The sequence below is a fragment of the Oryctolagus cuniculus genome, chromosome X (assembly GCF_051225735.1).
Source record: "Oryctolagus cuniculus isolate XC-2025 breed Fujian yellow rabbit chromosome X, ASM5122573v1, whole genome shotgun sequence".
NCBI lineage: Eukaryota > Metazoa > Chordata > Mammalia > Lagomorpha > Leporidae > Oryctolagus > Oryctolagus cuniculus.
The window spans coordinates 7,897,078-7,918,403 of record NC_142888.1 but is presented as its reverse complement, the minus strand read 5'-3'; the positions used below and the strand labels follow the sequence as shown (position 1 = coordinate 7,918,403).

At 39.6% G+C, this 21,326-nt stretch overlaps 1 protein-coding gene across 4 annotated transcripts in view; it reads right to left on the bottom strand.

Annotated features, from left to right (window-relative positions):
* PHEX (phosphate regulating endopeptidase X-linked) overlaps positions 1–21,326 on the bottom strand; it is a 233,611-nt gene that overhangs the window by 70,813 nt on the left and 141,472 nt on the right. For all 4 annotated transcript variants that reach the window (XM_002719974.6, XM_089324703.1, XM_089324704.1 and 1 more), the window contains 2 exons: positions 16,852–16,929; positions 6,851–6,954 (listed from right to left, as the gene is read on the bottom strand). In XM_002719974.6, the coding sequence (XP_002720020.1) occupies positions 6,851–6,954; positions 16,852–16,929 (182 nt within the window). The remainder of the gene's footprint in view (positions 1–6,850; positions 6,955–16,851; positions 16,930–21,326) is intronic.

Sequence of the window (21,326 nt, the reverse complement as noted above, 5' to 3'; positions counted from 1 at the left end):
AGGTTCCATTACTTGCATTCTGTGTTACAGGAAATGCTTTTGCATGCAAACATTACTGGAAGGGCCATAGACACTCCATGTGCTTTTCACGTATTTTTCGTAAGGTGGAGAAAGAGAATCCAGACATATTTGGTCACAGCAGAATGAGAGTAAGTTAATAGGGAAACTGGCTCAAAATCATTTCTGTCAAGAAGGAGCTCCTGAGGGAAAGAAATTACTTTTGACTCAAGCCAAGCAGTAAACTAAATCCTCTATTTTTAAGCAAGCTGATGAAGTGACAATTCTGAGAACCAACCCCTAAATAAGTACCTTCGGGGATGACCACCCAATTAATTTCACTCTTGCTGACATTTCCCATTGCTTTAGAAACTCCTTAATGCACATTAGTGCAGCTAAACTGGATTCCATGAGAATGAACGATAAAGGATATTTATCTCCTAAACCCACAATGAAGCAAAATGTTATTTTAGGGCTTTGTGGAAATATAACCACAATCTGCTGTTCAAAGTAAACTAGTGTAGTAGAGCTACTCCAGAATCAGTGCCATTTGATTAACTCAGGAATTTTCAGACTCAAAAGATGTCAATTAAAGCCAACAGGTATTATGAAGCTAAAATTGCCTAAATTGCACAAAAAGGATCAGTGAGCTATTTCCTTAAAAATTGATGATCATATAATTTTACCATGGAAGGAGGACATTAAATTTCTTAACATTGCTTTTCCTGAAATAAACATATAGTCTGAAGAAACGAGAATTACAAGTGTCATAATAATTTCCATTAATGGAGAACTTTCCCTAAATACTAACCAGCTTACTGCCCATGTGAAAGAGGTGTTCATTGTCCACTGACAAAGAAAACTGCACATATCTATTTCTCTAAGGCCACCAAGTAAGCGAGCATTTTTCCAAGGCATGAATCAAAAATTAGAAATAGTCAAGACCATTATAATCCGACAAACAGTCAGTATCTTAGGATGACACATTTAAGAGTTTTTCAATTAGAAACCCAGGCCTTGCTCCACATCCACATGAGTAACAACATTTTAAAACTGAACAATTAAATCGAAACTGGCAGCATCTCCAATATGGAGGAACTCCTGAGAAAATACTGAAACGTCTCAAAAATATTGGTGAAAGCCTAAAACTGTTCAGAGATCTCAGACAGTAAAGGGCAGGATGACTTACACAGATCTATGACTACCCTGCTATGAGGGTTCCTCAATACGCTCATGGAAAAGTGTATTAGGAAAAAAGCCTATGCATGGATTTCAACGATGTCTGCACCGAAAGAAACTTATGTTTTAATTTCATTTTCCACAAACTTTCTGAAGCATCCTTGTATATGTAAACAATCAGAGAAATTAAAAATCACTGCCTGCAGGAGACCTCGAAGAGCTAAAACAGTCTTATACAACAAAAACAAAGCCGGAGGCATCACACTACCAGAGTTCAGGACATACTACAGAGCAGTTATAATCAAAACAGCACGGTACTGGTACAGAAACAGATGGATAGACCAATGGAACAGAACAGAAACACCAGAAATCAATCCAAACTTATATTTGATCAAGGAGCTAAAACCAATTCCTGGAGCAAGGACAGTCTCTTCAACAAATGGTGCTGGGAAAATTGGATTTCCACATGCAGAAGTGTGAAGCAAGACCCCTACCTTACACCTTACACAAAAATCCACTCAACATGGATTAAAGACCTAAATCTATGACCCGACACCATCAAATTATTAGAGAACATCAGAGAAACCCTACAAGATATAGGCATAGGCAAAGGCTTCTTGGAAAAGACCCCAGAGGCACACATGGTCAAAGCCAAAATGAACAATTGGGATTGCATCAAATTGAGAAGTTTCTGCACTTCAAAAGAAACAGGAAAGTGAAGAGGCAACCGATATTTGCAAACTATGCAACAGATAAAGGAATAATAACCAGAATCTACAAAGAGATCAAGAAACTCCACAACAAAACAAACAACCCACTTAAAAGATGGATCAAGGATCTAAACAGACATTTTTCAAAAGAGGAAATCCAAATGGCCAACAGACACATGAAAAAATGTTCAGGATCACTAGCCATCAGGGAAATGCAAATCAAAACCACAATGAGGTTTCACCTCACCCCAGTTAGAATGGCTCACATACAGAAATCAACAAACAACAAATGCTGGTGAGGATATGGGGAAAAAGCCACACTAATCCACTGTTGGTAGGAATGCAAACTGGTAAAGCCACTATGGAAGACAGCTTGGAGATACCGCAGAAATCTGAATATAGCCTTCCCACACGACCCAGCCAACCCACTCCTGGGAATTTACCCAAGGGAAATGAAATCACCAAATAAAAGAGCTATGTGCACCTCCATGTTTATTGACACTCAATTCACAACAGCTAAGACACGAAATCAACCTAAATGCCCATCAATGGAAGACTGGATAAAACAATTATGGGATATGTAGGGATATGTACTCTATGGAATACTACACAGCAGTAAAAAAAAAAAGTGAAATCCGGTCATTTGCAACAAAATGGAGGAATCTGGAAAACATCATGTTGACTGAAAAAGCCAGTCCCAAAAGGACAAATATCATATGTTCTCCCTGATCAATGACAACTAACTGAGCACCTAAAAGGAAACCTGTAGAAATGAAACTGACACTTTGAGAAACAATGATTCGATCAGCCCTTGTCCTGGCTGTCAAGGAACAGCTTACTATTTTATTCTTTTCAGTATTTTCTTTTTCTACTTAGTACCATTGGTTAAACTTTTTACTTAACACAGAATTATTCTTATGTGTTTAAATCCAATTGAAAATTAATACCTATTAAAAATAAGAGTGGGAATAAGAGAGAGGGAGTCGCCGGCGCCACGGCTCAATAGGCTAATCATCCGCCTGCGGCACCAACTCACTGGGTTCTAGTCCCAGTTGGAGCACCGAATTCTGTCCTGGCTGCCCCTCTTCCAGGCCAGCTCTCTGCTGTGGCCAGGGAGTGCAGTGGAGGATGGCCCAAGTCCTTGGGCCCTGCACCCCATGGGAGACCAGGAGAAGCACCTGGCTCTTGGCTTCAGATCAGCGCGGTGCGCCGGCCGCAGCGCGCCAACCTCAGTGGCCATTGGAGGGTGAACCAACGGCAAAAGGAAGACCTGTCTCTCTCTCTCACTGTCCACTCTGCCTGTCAAAAGAGAGAGAGAGAGAGAGAGAGGAGATGTACAATTCAGCACATGTTCCCTCAAACTTACCCCTAAGGGTAAAGCTAAAAACTTGTTATGGGACTCAATTCCCATTAAGTTGGCAGGTACCAATGCCATCTTATTAGTTAATGTGACCAGTTTAAGTGCATAGCTGATCATAAAGATAGGATTAAGTGTCAAAGGGATCATATAAATAAGACCAAGTGTCTGCTAATAATAATAGATAGAATTAAAAAGGAGAGAGCCGGCGCCACGGCTCAACAGGCTAATCCTCCACCTACCGACGCCGGCACACTGGGTTCTAGTCTCGGTTGGGGCGCCGGATTCTGTCCCGGTTGCCCCTCTTCCAGGCCAGCTCTCTGCTGTGGCCCGGGAGTGCAGTGGAGGATGGCCCAAGTGCTTGGGCCCCGCACCCGCATGGGAGACCAGGAGAAGCACCTGGCTCCTGCCTTCGGATCAGTGTGGTGCGCCAGCCGCAGTGTGCCGGCCGCGGCAGCTATTGGAGGGTGAACCAACGGCAAAGGAAGACCTTTCTCTCTGTCTCTCTCTCTCTCACTGTCCACTCTGCCTGTAAAAAAAAAAAAAGATTTAAAAAGGAGAGAACAATCCAACATGGGAAGCAGGATACACAGCAGACTCATAGAATGAGAAATGCCCTAAACAGCACTTTGGCCTCAGAATGAGCCCTTAAGGCATTTGAACCTGGCTAAAAAGCCCATGAGAGCATTTCAGGCATGGAAAGCCAAGACACTATGGAAAAAATGACCTACGGGAAAGATCTTGTGAGTGATATCCCAGTGGAAAGAAGGGACCATCAAAGAAGGAGGTACCTTTCTCTGAAGGGAGCAGAGATCCTCCAATTTGATTATGGCCTTGTCTACATAAGGTCAGGGTTTGAGAACTCAAGAGGCTTCCATAGCCTTGGCAGTTCATGACAAGAGCCTTGGGTGATCACTGACATCATAAATAAGAGTGTTGGCCAGTGCTATGGCACAGTGCGATAAAGCCCTGGCCTGAAGCGCCAGCATCCCATAAGGGTTCTGGTTCTAGTCCCGGCTATTCCTCTTCCAATCCAGCTCTCTGCTATGGCCTGGGAAAGCAGAAGATGGCCCAACTCCTTGGGCCCCTGCACCCACATGGGAGACCCAGAGGAAGCTCCTGGCTCCTGGCTTTAGATCAGCACAGCTCTGGCCATTGAGGCCATCTGGGGAGTGAACCAGCAGATGGAAGACCTCTCTTTCTGTCTCTACTTCTCTCTGTAATTCTGTCTGTCAAATAAATAAAATAAATATACAAATAAGAGTGTCAATTGTTAAATCAACAACAGGAGTCACTGTGCACCTGCTCCCCATGTAGGACCTCTGTCCTTAATGTGTTGTACTATGAGAATTAATGGTACAACTAGTCTTCAAATTGTACTTTATATTTTGAGTGTATGGGTGCAAACTTGAAATCTTTACTTAGTATAGAGTTGAACTTCTGTATATAAAGATAATTAAAAATGAATCTTAATGAAGAATGGGATGGGAGAGGGAATAGGAGGTGGGATGGTTTCGGGGTGGGAGGGTGGATATAGGGGGAAGAACCACTATAATCCAAAAGTTGTACCTATGGAATTTATATTTATTAAATAAAAGCTTTATATTAAAAAATAAGAAAAGAGAAAAAAAATCATTGCCTGAAGTCATTGGATTTGAGTCATAGGATTTCAAAGCCCTAAATCCAAAATTTCTATTGAATAATTTAGACTGAGAATGAACCAATATAGGCGAACTGAGAGATAATGTTGTGAGAGAGGAGAACCATGGACAAGGGAACAGATGGCTTAAAACCATTTCCACAGAAGTTCTAAAGCCTTCTGCTTTGTTTATTTGTGCTTTTAATTTGAGTGTTGGATAGGTAGAGTAGTGAATCAGCTTTAGGCCTACTCTTAAAAGCCAATAACCTACAAGTCACTTTTTAGGTGTGTCTCGTAAGAAAGTTTGAAGAGCAAAGAGAAGAGTAAGAGGGAGAGGTGGTAATTACAGCCTAAGCCAAGGGAAGGTATAGTAGCCTTAAGTTTCCAGAAGCCAAGAAAGAGCCGGAAGTTGGAGGAGAGTATAACGAGAGACCTAGAGAGCATAAAAAGAGCCAGCCAAGGATCTGAAAACCACAGTATCAGCCAAGGGAGAAAAGCAGACCGTGGAAGCCAGACTTCCACGTCTGATCGCATGAAAGTTTAACAAAATTTGAGTATATAACCGGACAGAACTGTCAACAAGCAACTATTCTAGGGCACTGAGAATAAATAAAAATTGTATTAGGTGTGAGTTCATGCAGTTATTTAATTAAAGTAACTGTAACTTGTTATTTTTATACCCACTTCCAACTTTAGTAAGAACTAAAAGTTCAGAGAGACACCCACAGCTGCACAGTGCAGTGTATTTCCAGGAAAGTGACTTTTTAAAAGATGCCTTAGAAAAATAAATCAGAATCTGGAAATATGTCATCTAAAATACCAGTATGAACAACAGAAAGTATGACATGCAAAGAAATATTTTTTTAAAAAAAAAAAGCAATCAATGGAGACTAACTCTAAGTGAACCCAAATACTGGGTTTAGCAAAGACTTCAAAGCACCCATTATAAATTACCTCAAAGAATGGAAAGAAACTCTATTCAAAGAATTAATAGAAAATATAATTACAATGACTAAACAAGTAAATAGTAACAGAGAAATAGAAACTTCAAAAATAAACCAATGAAAATTCGGAAGTTGAAAACAGATCAATAGCAATGATCCAGTCTAGAGAAGAAAGGGAAAAAAGCAACGAGGAAGTGGGCCATAGCAGAAGAATGTGTGATCCTAGCAGTCAAATCAGTCGCAGGCAGAACAAAAAGAATGTAAATCTGAGCTAAAGAATATCTCAACTGTAAGCACTTTATTCACCTATAAAGTAGGAATGACACTACCTACACCATACAAAATTGGCAGGAGGATAAAACAGTTAAATTGTAAAGCATTTTCTCGCACACTGGAAACACATGATAAATGTTAGCTATGTCAGCATCATCAACATTAGCTAGAGGAGGAAATCATAGCTGGCTTGCTCTGTGCCCAAAAGCTCCTAAGGAAACTCTCCTACCTATAGGGAAAGGGCCTACAGGTACCTGAGAAGACCAGTAAATCCTAACTGCTAGGTATCAGTTCTCATGTATTACCTCAACAAGCACCTTTCTGTTGCTCCATAATTATACAATTACTTCTGCATTTCTACCCTTCTTTATGCTGAAAGTATTCTTTTTTGAAATCTTCAAAAGTCTCTGCTGAATGTGAAAATCCACAGAAAATTGTTCTATGTATGTATGTGTAAATGTGTAGGTATATAGTCATAACTATATCTAGAAATATCTTTAATGTTTGCATCCTAATAAGCCTTTTTTCAGCATGTGTTGATGCCAAATGGGGGATCCTTAATGAGACTGAGGAACTGAACTGAATCGCAGAATATCGGAAATAAGGATTGGCAAAACACGACACAGATTTTGCTAAAGATTATTGGCAAGCCAGCTACACTGACTTGAGGGAAACAATAAAGTTTAATCTAAAGAGACTCCACTTCCCACCAACATATTTATCTATTTCATTTGTTTTAGAAAGTACTCACTCTGTTTTTGGAACAGCTTTTCGTAGCCAGAAGAAATCAGACTGTGCTAAGTACTTGCGGGTTTGCAGGACATTGCCAAAGTAGTCAGATTCTGAAAATTTGATCTGGATAAAACAAACCACAATATCACTATTATAAGTAAAGTTAAGAGATTATAAGTAAAGTTAAAAGATCTAAAAAAAAAAAAAAAGACATCAGTGCATGAAGGAGCAACAAGCAGAGAAGCCATGGCCCTCACATCATCTTTCAGCCCTTTATGTTATACCTGGATTCACAAAGCCATGACACATAATCTCAGTTACTTGCTTTTAACATATAAACCTTGAAAATCATGTGGTTATTTCTGGATCACAGTTACAAAAATAGACAATAGAAGTTATAGTCATTTACAATGCAATCCATTTACTTTATTATTGAAAGATCTACCTCAACCTTTACAGAACCTATTATCTTAGCTTTGAAATTTCGTGGCTCACGAGTCCTTGATCTTTCCTAAAATGTGTACTTTATTTATTTCTCACATAAGTTCTCCTAATAACATTCAGTTAAGTCAGCTGAAACCTCATTTAGCTTATAGATGATGATTTAGTCAAATGTTAAAATCCAATTTACTGTAATCGGCATGTGTTCATTAAAGAAAAAAATGAAAGTAATTCAGAGACCTATTTTCCACCCTAAGCACAATGAAGTAACCAGAAAAATTTAATTATTAACATAATTTACCTATTAACACCCAAAAAAGTCTCTGGTCAACAAAAGTTAATAAAATTACAGAGGCAAATCACACATTATAGCTTACATGGGAATACAAGAAGCTGATAGCTCACAACAATGTTGTACTTTAAGATAAAAAACAGATATAATTGAGTTCCATGTTTTGGTTTTCCTTTTTGGAAGAATGGCAGATGGTTTCAATTCTATAATCATTCTAGCTACAAAACTACCAATACTTATCCTACTTATTAGAAATACTATCTGGGCAACCATAAAAGCAATAGTTTGCAATGATCTTTAATGCTTTAGCTTTAAAATATATTACTGCATCAAATAAAAAACCCATACATTTGAATAAGCCAATAACCAAGAATAATCAAATTCTTATTAGCTATAGTTGGTAACTTTAAACCATAGTCTTTCATAAGCAAAAATTAAATATAGCAAATGCATATACGTATATAAAACCCTCAGGCAGGGTGAGTGATTTTCATGCAATGGGTTAAGAATCTGCTTGGGACATTCGCATTCCTGCAGGTTCAAGTTCTGGCTACTTGCTTTTAATAAACTTCCTACCAATGTGCCTGGGAAGGCATCAAAAGATGGTCCAAATACTCCAGCCCCTGCCACTTACATGAGAGAACTGAATGGACTTCCTGGCTCCCAGCTTCAGCCTAATTTAGCAATGGCTGTTGTGGCCATTTGGGGAGTGAACCACTGGATGGAAAAGGTATCTCTTTCTCTATTCTTCTCTCTCTCTCCACCCCCGCCCCGTACTCTGACTTTAAAATAAGTAGGGGCTGGTGCTGTGGCTCACTAGGTTAATCCTCCACCTGCAGCACTGGCATCCCATATGGGCACCAGGTTCTAGTTCCGGTTGCTCCTCTTTCCATTCCAGCTCTCTGCTGTGGCCCGGGAAGGCAGTGGAGGATGGCCCAAGTGCTTGGGCCCTGCACCCCCATGGGAGAACAGGAGGAAGCACCTGGCTCCTGGCTTCGTATAGGCATAGTTCTGGCCATAGCGGCCATTTGGGGGGTGAACCAACGGAAGGAAGACCTTTCTCTCTGTCTCTCTCTCTCTCTCTCACTGCCTAACTCTGTCAAATTAAAAAAAAATAAGTAAATAAATCTTTCTTATAAAGATTTTATTTATTTATTCATTTATTTGAGGAAGAGTTATAGAGTCAGGGAGAGACAGAGAGAGATGGATCTTCCATCCACTGGTTCACTCCCCAAATGGCTACAATGGCCAGAGTTGGGCTGATCCCAAGCCAGGAGCCAGGAGCTTCTTCTGAGTCTCCCATGTGGGTGTACAGGGGCCCAAGGCCATGTTCCACTGTTTTTCCAGGCCACAGCAGAGAGCTGGATCAGAACAGGAGCAGCCAGGCCACAAACAGGTGCCCGTATGTGATGTTGGCACCACAGGTGGAGGCTTGGCCTACTACACCACTGCACCAGCCTCCAATAAATCTTTTTTTAAATATCCACAGGCATTACATTGTGGATATGAATGTAGATATGTAATCTGATGGCTGTAGACTTGATAGTTTATTTGCCAATATCTGGCTCACATATATAGCCCCCCCCCCAACATAGAGTAAATAGATTAAATCTGTGAAGAAACTTTTGTTAATGGATCATATTACCAATATTTTTTCAGGGGACCAGGCCAAAATATAAAAAAAGGAGTAAAAGAAATGAAGGTACATGGAGAAAGGCAGGAATGAAAGTTCTGATTCCTGGCATCCTGGGTGTTCTGCTTGGCCAACAAATTACAAAGCTATGACTTTCAATTGTCCCTTCCTCAAATTGCTTGGGCAGGAACTGGGGCTGATAAATAAATCATAGTATATTCACATAATGGAAAACAATAGGGCAGTTTAAATGAACGTTCTGTATGCATGGACATGAAATAATCTCAAAAACAACGCCAAGTGAAAAAGGCAAGTTGTATGTATGAGAGCCTTTAAAGCTTTAAAACTTGTAAAACAATACCATCTATTGTTTATGGAAACATCCTATGTAACAAAGCCTAAAGAAATGCATAGCAATGATGAGAATGATTGCAGGACAGAGTTTACCTGCAGGGATGGAGGAAGGAACAGAGGAAGGAGATTAGATCAAGCAGGACTAAACACCAAATTTAGAATGAATCTGCTTTATTCATTTAAAATGTGTGTGTGCATGTATCAAGCTCATATAGCAATAGTTGTAATCCTTGTCAAAGACAGAGGTGCTCAAAAATAGTTTTCCAACTGTTCCATTATTTGAAATGCTTCATCATAAAAAGAAATCTTTTTAAAAAGAAATCTTGTGATTGTATTTGAATCAATCGTATAACTGATTGTATATAAGAGATTGTATTTGAAGGTTTCCTGTTAACCTCAGAAGAAACAGAGTGAGTATCTTGTTTTAGGAAACCATCTTAACTAGCATTCCGGGACCACAGTGTTAGCCACGTGCCCCGCGTTCAAGCCCTAGTTGTTTTTCAGCTTTTTTTCCCAAGACAGTTCTGCCAGAACCTTTAGAACAACGGCTAAAAAATTCAGATATGTTCTTGGGTTCACGACACTTTCTGACAAATTCTCCCAAAGGAAATTCCTTCAACAGTAACTTTTTTGAGTAATATCAATAGGATTAGTTTTCACTGTTAGATGAGTTTGCTAATTATGATACTTTCTTGTTTCATATGGGGGGGGGGGGCTCAACATTCAGCTTGGTCCACAGGTATTAAATAAGAAACCATGCCAAAATTTCCTAAAGAAGCGTCTTAAATATAAAAACACATTAAGAAAATTAGGTGCTACCACAGCCATGAAAATAATTATTATTATAAAATAATTAAACTCAGAGGCAGGTAATAATAATTTGCCACAGTCTATCTATGCTTAGAAGGACAATTTTTAAGTTGTTTTAATTAGTCAACTGAGAATATTTGTTATTTCTCAGTCTGGTTTAATTGGTTATTCCATTTATTAAATGGAAATCATAAGTAATATAGAAAAATTCTGACTTCCTCCATTGAGATAGGTTAAATGTTAGGGAGTAGGGTGAAGTCAGTCACTGTTACTCTCATACAATAGATAGGACACAGGACAAGAAATTATGAAACTGAGCAAAACCACAGAGTACAAATTGTTTAGCTCTAATACTTTTTTCAATGTTTCTAATAAGCAAACTAATGATTCAGTAGGAATAGTACAAGGAAGGAGGGCGAGAAGGTAAGGACTCAAGTTAGGAGTCAAAGCAGTAAACGAATCACGGGCCAGCTTGCTTCATCAAATAATAGAAAGCAGTAACAATAATGTTAATAAAGGCTATGGAAGACAGTAACAAAACCATATTTTATGATTTGTAAAGACTAGCATGCAAAATTATATATGAATATCAATTACAGCTACAGAGAAACACAGAGGAGCAAAATAACACAAGCCAACAGAAGCATGTATTATTATGTTCAAGTATCAATATTATTGGTGCTTTTTCAGTTTCCTTTTCTCTTTTCCCAAGCTTTTCTGCTAAGTGATAATACTTTGACATTTTCAAGTATTTCAAAAGGTCCTTGAGAAAAAAAATTCGAAGCCCAACCATTGTTTGTTGTAGAGATTTCAATAAGAATCAAGGCACATGAATATTTTAAAACTACTTGAAAACTCAAAAAACCCTAAACTCTGCAAGAGACAATTGGCTCAAAAGCTTCTTGTCCACTCAGTTACTGGAGAAAATCTAGGTCAAGTTGATAATGACTTTCAATCAATTTCTTCTCTTGACTTTTCAATTGAGTGAACTTTAGGGAACAAATTGGGGCTCTAGTGTCATTCCTAGGAACAGCTGTCTAGATTATACAATTCCAGAGAATCTAGATTCCCCTTCTTGAAAATCCTATCCTGGATGCCAAGCATCCAACAGCACAGACAATATGGAAGAATAAAGGTATTATCCATCCCTCACCACGACAGGTAAGGAATACACCCGAAGGGCAGACAAAGGAAATATGTTCACATCTCTGCAGATTGTCTGTTTAAAAGATACTACACACAGCAATGGAAGTATGGATTCTAGGTCACCTCTCATTTAAAGATACTCAGAAATATATCCAAATATCTGTAAGAAAGATTTTACGTTGGGTACCCAAAGAATTTTCTGAATACTTAATGGAATACAAATTTTATATTTACATTTTCCCTTATTTAAGCAGCAATGCAACATGAAAGATGGGTGTGTTTGGATGGCTTTACCCACATGTAAACATGTGTATATACATATCCATACGCAGAGATGATTTTCAGAATGTGCATGGTATACTGTCCAAGACGCAGTTCCCATAGCAGCTACACAAGCGTGACTCTAAAGGAGAGCCAGCCAACACACCAGTACTGGAAACCAGCGCCCCATCTCCACACTGGGGATGGGGGTAGAGGCAGGAGTGGTCTTGTGTCTGCTCTGACCAGGGGAGAAAAGCAGTTGGAGGCCACCATAAGAGCATTACAGGGGCCTGGCTGGAAGGTTGGCGGTACCTCCAGCCTGTACACACTCAGCTCCAGAGCCACAGAGGCCAAGGTTCACTTGAGAGAGCTAAAGGCAATTTTTTTTTTTTTGCTTTTTACTAAATAGTAAAGACTTATCTTAATGTCTTAACAACCTCTTTTTGTGGAGCATACCATCTGAGTATAACCTCATTCTAGTTCATTTACACACATTCATAGACATGAACACTCATATGTTCCACCAACAAGAGCAACTAAGACCCACCCTAGAGAATAGTATGTGGGCTCATATATTTAAATATCTCCATATACATGTTTACATTTATAGGAAAAGTCTTCAAAAAGTTCATGTAGGGGAAGACATTTGGCATAGCATTTATGACACCACTTGCAATGCCCTCATCCCATATCAGAGTGCCTGGGTTCAAGTCCCAGCTCCACTCCCAGTTCTAGCTTCTTGCTAATGTACACCATGGGAGGCAGCAGGTGATGTTCAAGTATTTGAGTTGCTACCACTCTATAAGAGACCTTGATAGAGTTCCTGGCTCCTGGCTCTGACCATGGCCACTGTGGGCATTTGGGGTAGTGACTCAGTAGATGGTAGGACTCATTCATTCATCCCCCCCCCCCCGAATTAAATAAAATTTTAAATAACAGTTAAGTTCATGTAAAATGCATGTTATCTTTTAATTTCATTGTCTATAAACTCTTTGAAGTATAAGTATCACTCAATAGAAACACTGATCTATGAAAAATTATGCTTTTCCAATTCTTCCGAGTAACTGAAGGCCAGTCATAATTCTGATTTTAGTTCCTAGTGCCATTCTCCACTATCTTTTTTTTTAAAGATTTATTTATTTACTTGAAAATCAGAGTTACACAGAGAGAGTAGGAGAGGCAGAGAGAGAGAGGTCTTCCATCCGCTGGTTCACTCCCCAGCTGGCCGCAATGGTTGGAGCTGCACAGAGCCAAAGCCAGGAGCCAGGAGCTTCCTCTGGGTCTCCCACGTGGGTGCAGGGGCCCAAGGAGTTGGGCCATCCTCTACTGCTTTACCAGGCCATAGCAGAGAACTGGATTGGAAGTGGAGCAGCTGGGACTCGAATCAGTACCCATATGGGATGCCGGCACTGCAGGCAGTGGCTTTACCCACTACACCACAGCGCCAGCCCCTGCACTGTCTTTCATAAGGTTGAGTGAAGTGCCTGATTGAGCTGGTTTCTCTATTTCTTAGCAATAGTCTCTCAGCTACACAACCCTCTTGCCCTCTGTTTTATAATGTTAGGGGCTGGGAATAGGAAAACTCTGCTTCCCAAGTGGCATTATCAATTGGCTTTCTGCCAACTAACGGCAGGAAGAGAAAGGGCGCCCTTGATGCTCCTGTCTCCCCCTTACTGTTCTTTCCTAGCTCCCTCCTTGTTCTTCTGACAAGGACTCTGGAAGAATCTTCAACTGGTCCACTACAGCACAGCTCTGCCAAGTGACAGTACCATCACCTCCTCCCTTCTGTGTTCCTGGGCACAGGGCGGGCAGTTGCTTCCTGAAGTCATTACTATCTGGCTTACCCACTTACCTTCCTCTTTTTTGCCTTCCCATCTATTTCCTGTATTAAATTCCCTGTTTGAAATACCAGTGTGCTTTTTGCTTTCCTGGATGATAAAACAATCTTCCCCAAATTGCATAGACTTACTGTTGACTCTGTTTCCATTAAGAATCCATGAAGCAGAATGTTCCTTTGCAAGGCTAACTTGAAAATAGGCTGATGCCTACCTTTTTAGAGTAGCTAATAGGCTTTCCTGCATGCTGGTGTCAGTTCAAAGACAGGGCATTCAGTTCCTTCCAGCTTTTCTTAAAGAATATAGGACTGTCGTTCAGAAATGCTTTGCAGGTTATGTCAGTTTACTTTGTCTACCTCAGAGGGGAAAAAATGATGTGATTCTTTCTCCCATTTGCCTCTCGATTCGTTTTCATTTGCTCTTATCTCCACTTGAGCCCAACTTCAGTTGACAACCTTTCTCCTTGACCTTCATCTGATCCATCACCTAATCTCTCTCCTCTTTACTTTTGCATTAGTACCTGATGAATCATATCTTCACCTGTGTCAAATGTAGCACGCTGTTTTTCATTTATAACAGCCTCTCGTGCACAGAGCTTGTATTACCAGAAATTTCTCACAGGCCCTGTGGAAGTCCTTATCTACATGCTTCTTACAACTGAAAACACAGTCCCATTGTATACCATCGATATTTCAGTCCTTTTGCTATGAACCTCAGTGGTACTGTTGCCGTACAATCCATAACATTATCCTTAGCTATTTTCAGATTGGGTTTTATTTTTTTCTCTATCCTTTTCTGAATCCAAACGTCTCTTTTATTTCCTATATTTGGATTTTTTTTTTCACCAATGGTGTTCTAAAGTGTCAGAAAATCTTGGGTGTAATTTTTGTCTATTTTGGCAATGAGTCAGATGAAAATCATTTCTTCACAAAAAGACTTAAAAATCATGGTGTCTAGTGGCTTCAGTTGAAGCCCTGAAGAAAAAAAGCAGCATATACAACATCGCGTTCTGTTTGGCATCTGCTTTGTTTACACAAAAGATACTGCATTCAATGACTCCTTAAATTTGGGTCTCTCAACTCAGACAGCAACATATTGCCAGCAAAACTTGATCAGCTAAGTATTGTGAGCTGGGAATACTGCTTTATTGGATTAAAGCCAGGGACTGTTCCATCTGCACAGCCTTTTAAATCAATTTGAGGGACCTGGATACTGCATGAGTTAATTCATGATGACTTTTCCAAACCAAAATAATCTCCTTTCATAAATGTGCATTGAGAACGCCATAAGTAACACTGATTTTGCACTCCTTATACGCCAGGGTTGATTCCACGCACTTAAACTATGTTAACCTATGTGAGCCTCACAGTGGTTCTATGAAGGTACTTCAAAAAGGTGAGTTTGTTTTTGTGCAATAACTTTTGAAATTGGATATTATCATCCCCATTGTGCAGATGAGGAAAATAAGGCAAAGTGGAGAGACATACCTACTCTAGGTCACACAGGTAGCAAGTGGAAGACTGGGAATCTCACTCCAGGCACTTTGACTCTACACCAAACTACCTCTCAAACCTTCTTTTCCACATCTTGACTTGGGATATTTACCAATCATACATCATTAGTATCCAGGTTCTCCTGTGAAGATAATTTTGTGCCTTGGTATGGATCTTCTTAGTAACAGTTCTTGCATTGGCCCACACAGCTACCACAATAGGGAGGTTACTATGTGTCAGGCATTGTGCTAGCTGTTCTTACATTTATACAATCTCATCTAATCTTTCCCAAAATACTAAGCCTTGGTTACTACTGTCAGTATCCAGATAAGCAACGAGAAGGTAACCAAGTAAGTGACCTGCACAGGAGCAAAGCATTAGGAAGTAGAAGAGACAGAATTCAAAGCCAGACAGTGACTCCACAGCCGGAGCTCCTAACCACTTGACACCAAGGCTTCCCCTCTTCTCTTATTCCTAACTTCTTTGGAAAACTGAGCCCAGCAAGCCGCCATCCAGCACTTCTGTCCTCTAGCACAGCTGCCTAGCCAGGACTCCTTCTCCAGTGGCAGTCAGAGCTTCCCCGAGCCTAGATTTTAGCATTGGCTCTGACACTGGGGAGATCACTTAAGCTCTTTGAATCTCTCTATCCTTTCTTGTGAGATGGCACTAAACACCATCTACTTCACAGGATCACTGTGAGGATTAAAAGATAATGTACATAAATGTGGCAAGTACTTCAGTGTTTTTAATTACGATAATAATAATGGGATTTTCAGCATCACCTTAACAGTGAAATAAGATGGGCTATATGAGTTGTAAGCTACTGTGGAGTATAACATTTTATTCCAGAGCAATTGGATCAATACTTTGAAAGGCCCTATTTTGGAGGTCAGTGAAGAAAGCCTAAAATTAAAACTTTCTCTCACTTTTAAAAGGTCTTATAAAATTCATAAGTTCATTCACAAAGCTAGAACTGCTTACAGATCCATCACTTATAGGACCATGGTTTCAGGAAAGAGCTATACCTCAGAATCACAGTTATTTAAAGAATTTAAGAAAACCACTTTTTCAAAAAAATGTAGTAAGTGGTAAAAACAAGAGTTTTTTTCTGAGGATGAGAACCCCCTTATCAGAATTATTTATAGGAGGAGAAATAACAGTGGATGTAATTAGAAAGGCCTGCAATAAGTATATCTATTGGAAAATGTGTGTCCCAAGATATCAGAACAAAAAACAATTATTACTATTTCTGATCAGTAACTTACTAAAAATGCATAGTCCAACTTAAAATAAATTACAGTATCATCTGTGTATGTACTTAATTCACCAAAATAATCATAAGGTTTAATGAAGTTAACTCACAGTAGGCAGATTTATTGCTCTTCATTTAATATGAATGAAGCAAATAAAAAGCGTTTAACAACAAACATTCACCCTTAGAATACGTTCACTAATTGTAAGTCACTCAGTATGCTTAATTCTTTCCTTTGTGATTAAATTAAAGTCAAATCCCAATCCGTTTGCTTTATGTTACCCTCTCAGCTGTGCATTCCTCCTGACACTTCCTTTATTTTGAATCTGATCTAAATCTTGTGATATGCCTGGCATATTCTGGCTTAAGTCTGGCCAGGAAATTAATCAAAAGTTGGTGCTTTCTGGCACCACCAGGTTTAATTGCTTAGACTTGGGTTAGTTGAAAGGCATGAGGCCAGTAAAACCTGCCAGAAAAAAGAATACAGTAAATTTAGCACTTACTGCCTTGAGGTCTTCATGAACATAAGTATCATTCATTATAAACTCAGGATAGCCAACTTTGGCCAAAACAGCTCTCGCCTATAAAAAAGGGGGGCAGAGAAAAATGATGTCAGTTTCAGCACTAAACTCATTAATAATCACAGGATGTAGGAATACAATCTTCATCTGAGAACTCCACCTACTAAATATCTACTTTACGCAAGCACTGTGATAAGCAGAAAACAAAAACAAAAATGAAATTTCAATATACTAAAAAGTGTAGCGAATCTAGCAAATAACTATCTTGTACAAAACTAAAATACAGGTCTCAAGAGAAACAGACAGTATGTTACCAAAGCCTGCAACAGAGACCATTTCCTCAAGAGGAAAATACTTGAAAAGATGGTCAACTTTAGTCTTAGAGAATGGTTAGTATTTCAAAACACAGAGTTGAGAGGAAGGTCACTGTGGGAGAAGAAACAACAGTGGCAAATGCAAGGAACACAAGCTATTTGTGAACCATCCATCTGTCAAGGGGTTAATGTACAAAACACATAAGCAACTCAACTCAGTAGTAAGAAAACAAAAATCTGGATTTTAAAATCAGCAAAGGATCTGAAAAGACACTTCCCAAAAGAAGATGTATAAACGGCCGGCCAATGGGTATATGAAAAAATGCTCAACATCATTAATCATCAGGGAAACACAAATTTAAGCCACAGAGAGCTATCCCTTCACCTCTGCTAGGATGGCTATTATCAAAACAATAAGGGAAGACAAATGTTGATGAGGATATGGAGGAAGGTGAACTGCTGTACACAGTTAGTGGGAATGTAAATTGGTAGAGTCTCTGGAAAATACTGTGGAAGTTGCTCCAAAAATTAAAAAGATCATGTGGCCCAGCCATTCCACTTCTGAGCATACAAAAGAACTGAAATCAGTTTGTCAAAGAGATAGTGACACTCCCACATTCATTGTAGCATTATTCACAATAGCAAACACACAGAATGAACTTAAGTGCCCATGAATGGATGAATGGATAAACATAATATCGTATAGGTACACCGTGGAATACTATTCAGCCTTTAAAAATAAGAAGTCCTGTAACTTGTACAAATGAGGAGGAATGAAAAGGACATTATGTTTACTAAAATAAGCTAGACATAGAAAGACAAACAGTACATGATGTCACCTATATTCAGAATTGAAAAAATTAAAATTCATAGAAGCAGAAAGTAGAGTGGTGATTGCCAGAGGCTGCAGGATGGGGTTGGGGAGATGACAGTTAAGGACACACAATTTCAGTTAGACAAGATGAGTAAGTTCAAGGAGGCATTGTACAAAATACTGATTGTAGTTAATAGCAATGTGTTACATACTTGAAAACTGATAAGAGAAATTTTTAAAGTTATCACAAAATGATATGTATGGTAGTAGATTGCGAATTAGCCTGAGTTAGCCATTCTACAATGTATGTACATGTGGAGGTCTTCAAAATGTAATTATGAAAAATAGCATGGATTTCCAATATTTCTGCACTAAGATAAAATTATCTTTTAATTTCATTTCTCTGCAAACTTTTTGAAATATCCTTATTGCTGTAAACTGGATATGTTATCCAAAGGCCTATCTGTTAGTGGCTTAGTGTTCAAAGTCTCCTGCTAATGGTTAATAGAATACTGCTAATGGATTAAAGGTGGAGATGTGTGAAGGTGGGGCCTAGAGGAAGTGACCAGATTGGATTAAGCTATTGAAGTAGGACCCCATGAATCATGGTGGCTTTATAGAGACACATGAACACAGAGGTTGAGCAGGCTCCCCATCTCTCTTGCCTCCTGGTTTGCCACACCATCCACTGCCCTCATTAGAATCCAAATTAATGGAGCCACCTGAACTTGGCCTGTTAACCTGAAAAATTGTGAGTGAAAATAAACCTTTTCCCTTATAAGTTAGCTCCTCTCGGGTTTTTTAGTTGTAGTAATAAAAAGCTAATTAATATACTTACATATCAAAACATCCCAATGTATAATATAAATATATAAATGTTTCACCTGTTAATTTAAATAATATGGAAAAAGACATGGATTCAGGAAACATATGGCATAAAAAATGCAAAGTAGTTTGATATAGTGGGACTGTGAAGTACATGAGGATGGAAAGGAGAAAATAATGCAGGAAAATTGACTTAGGGCCAGGTCACAGGGATTCCTGAATGTCCTGCTAATGTGTCTCTATTTTATTTTACAGCTAACAGAGAGCTAAATATTTTCAGCAGGGGAGTAAAAGGAGACATGACATGCTTTGGGAAGATTATCTGTCCAACATTATGAATAATGGCCCAGATGCCAAAATGTGCAGAGGCAGGGAATCCAGAATAATTTAAAATACATCATAACATTATAGCCATCTTTTTGAGAGACAGAGGTACTAATTATCTCTGTAGTTTGCAGCATATAGGGAATGGATAAAGGAGTATAAGGAGTGGCCAGAGGAGCTATTGGCAAACTATGGCTCCAGGACCAAATCCAGCCCTCCCTCTCCCCCATGACCTGCTTATTTTTATTTTTATAAGAAAAGTAGTACTGGAGCACAGCCATCTATTTACCTATTCTCTATAACTGCTTTTGCGCTACAGCTGCGGAGTTGAGTAGTTGGGAGACCCTGTGGTTCACACAGCCTCAATTATTTTATCTGGCCCTTTGTAAAAAATGTTTGCCAATCCTGCTCTATAGAAACTTCATAGTTCCATGTAAAAATCTCTCCCCACACCTCAGATTCTGGATTTCACAAAGACAAAAGAGCAGTTTAAAATTGTACTGTCAGGGCTCTGCCCAGATCCCCTGGGGTCCCTTTATCATCTCTGGACATCCCACCCCAGCATCTCTGCTCGCTTCTTTCCTAGTGGCCAGCACCTCAGACTCCCTTGAAGGCCTGCTCTAGGGCTTTTAGAGCTCCTTGCCTGCACTCTCCAAGAGCTACTTCCTGTGAGTTTTGCCTTCTGTCCACTCCACCTCCACCTCCACCCCCACCCAGGCAGCCATTCGGGAAAGAATGACAATACCAAGAGTGTAAAGCCCAACTCCTTCACCTGGATTCAGTATAATCCACAGTATAAAGTATACTCAGTTCTCTGAGTATACTTGGTACTTCCAGAGTTCTCCAGAGGATCAGACCAGTTCAGAGATGTTCCTGGAAACTGCACCGTGACCTGCCTTTTCCCTGTCCTGCTTATCCCATTCCCTTGCTGGTTTCTCTTGGGAGAATGTGCTCTGTAAATCACTCGCACACAAATCCTCATCTCCAGACCTGCCTGTAGAAGATCCAACATAAGATTCAGGGACTCCAGAAACATGTTGGTTTTATTCCAGCAAAGCAAAACCAGTAACCCTTGCACACTGCTCTTCGTAATGACTTTTTCCCCCCTTTAGTCCCTTTCACTTTTTCTCATTCAACAAATAAATAGAATTTCCTTATCTTCCTTGAGATAATTCAAATAATAAATATCAGCAGAACCCTACAATTCAAGACTTAGAGAGGATTTCACAAGTGCCATAGGACACAGTCACAATGGGTTTTGCTATTCCACAGACTCAAAGATAGCACAGATCAGATTTGACCTTCAAAACACTGTGAGTTGCACATACTAAAAGCCTAATGTAACCCAAATAGCAGATAACTATAGGTTACAACTCTTTCCCCCAACACCAAACAACACATCATATGTCTACAGGTTACCTTCTTCTGGGAGCTTTCTATCGTTTCCATCACTATATTTAATTTCTCACTGTATTTTATCAATTCACTACAAGTTATATGCATAATAATAGCAAATAAAATGCCCTAGCTTGTTTCCCCAAGAAGAAGAAATGTATAAGCTCAGTCAAACAAAATTGTTTTCTGAACAATCCAGAGCATGTTTTTCAATCCTTACCCTCTGGGACCCCCACTGCTCTACAGAACCTAACAGAATCTCTGACCTTCTACACTCCATATGCAGGTCATTGAATCCTTTTTTATCATTTATTTAGCATCACCATGACTTGAAGAGAATCAAAACAGTGATACAAAGAATCCCTGTTTACTTCCCAAGGATACATATAGCTGAATGAGGAAATAGTACTGGCAGCAACGTGGCCAACAGCTGACTAAAGGGCTCTTCTTTCCAAAATGTGCTGTGTGTATATATACCTCAGTTCAGACTCACGCTCCTTCTGCAGAGTCTGTTGTCAGTTCCACATCAGCCCACCCCACACTATTCTATGTTCTTCCCCGAGAAGCTTCAGAACTTCATCTCCCAAAATCCCCTGGTACATGGCCTCGGGCTAGATTGCCAATGAGAAGCACCTGTGGGAGACTGGAAAGCGGGGAAGAGAGAGGTGCATCAGTTATGCACTGTCAGCAACCATACAGCAGTCACGAGGGCATCTTCAGACAGCAGAAACAGCACTTGACGGAAGCTTCTGGGTGTTCTTCTAAAAAGACCCTTTGGGGGTGTG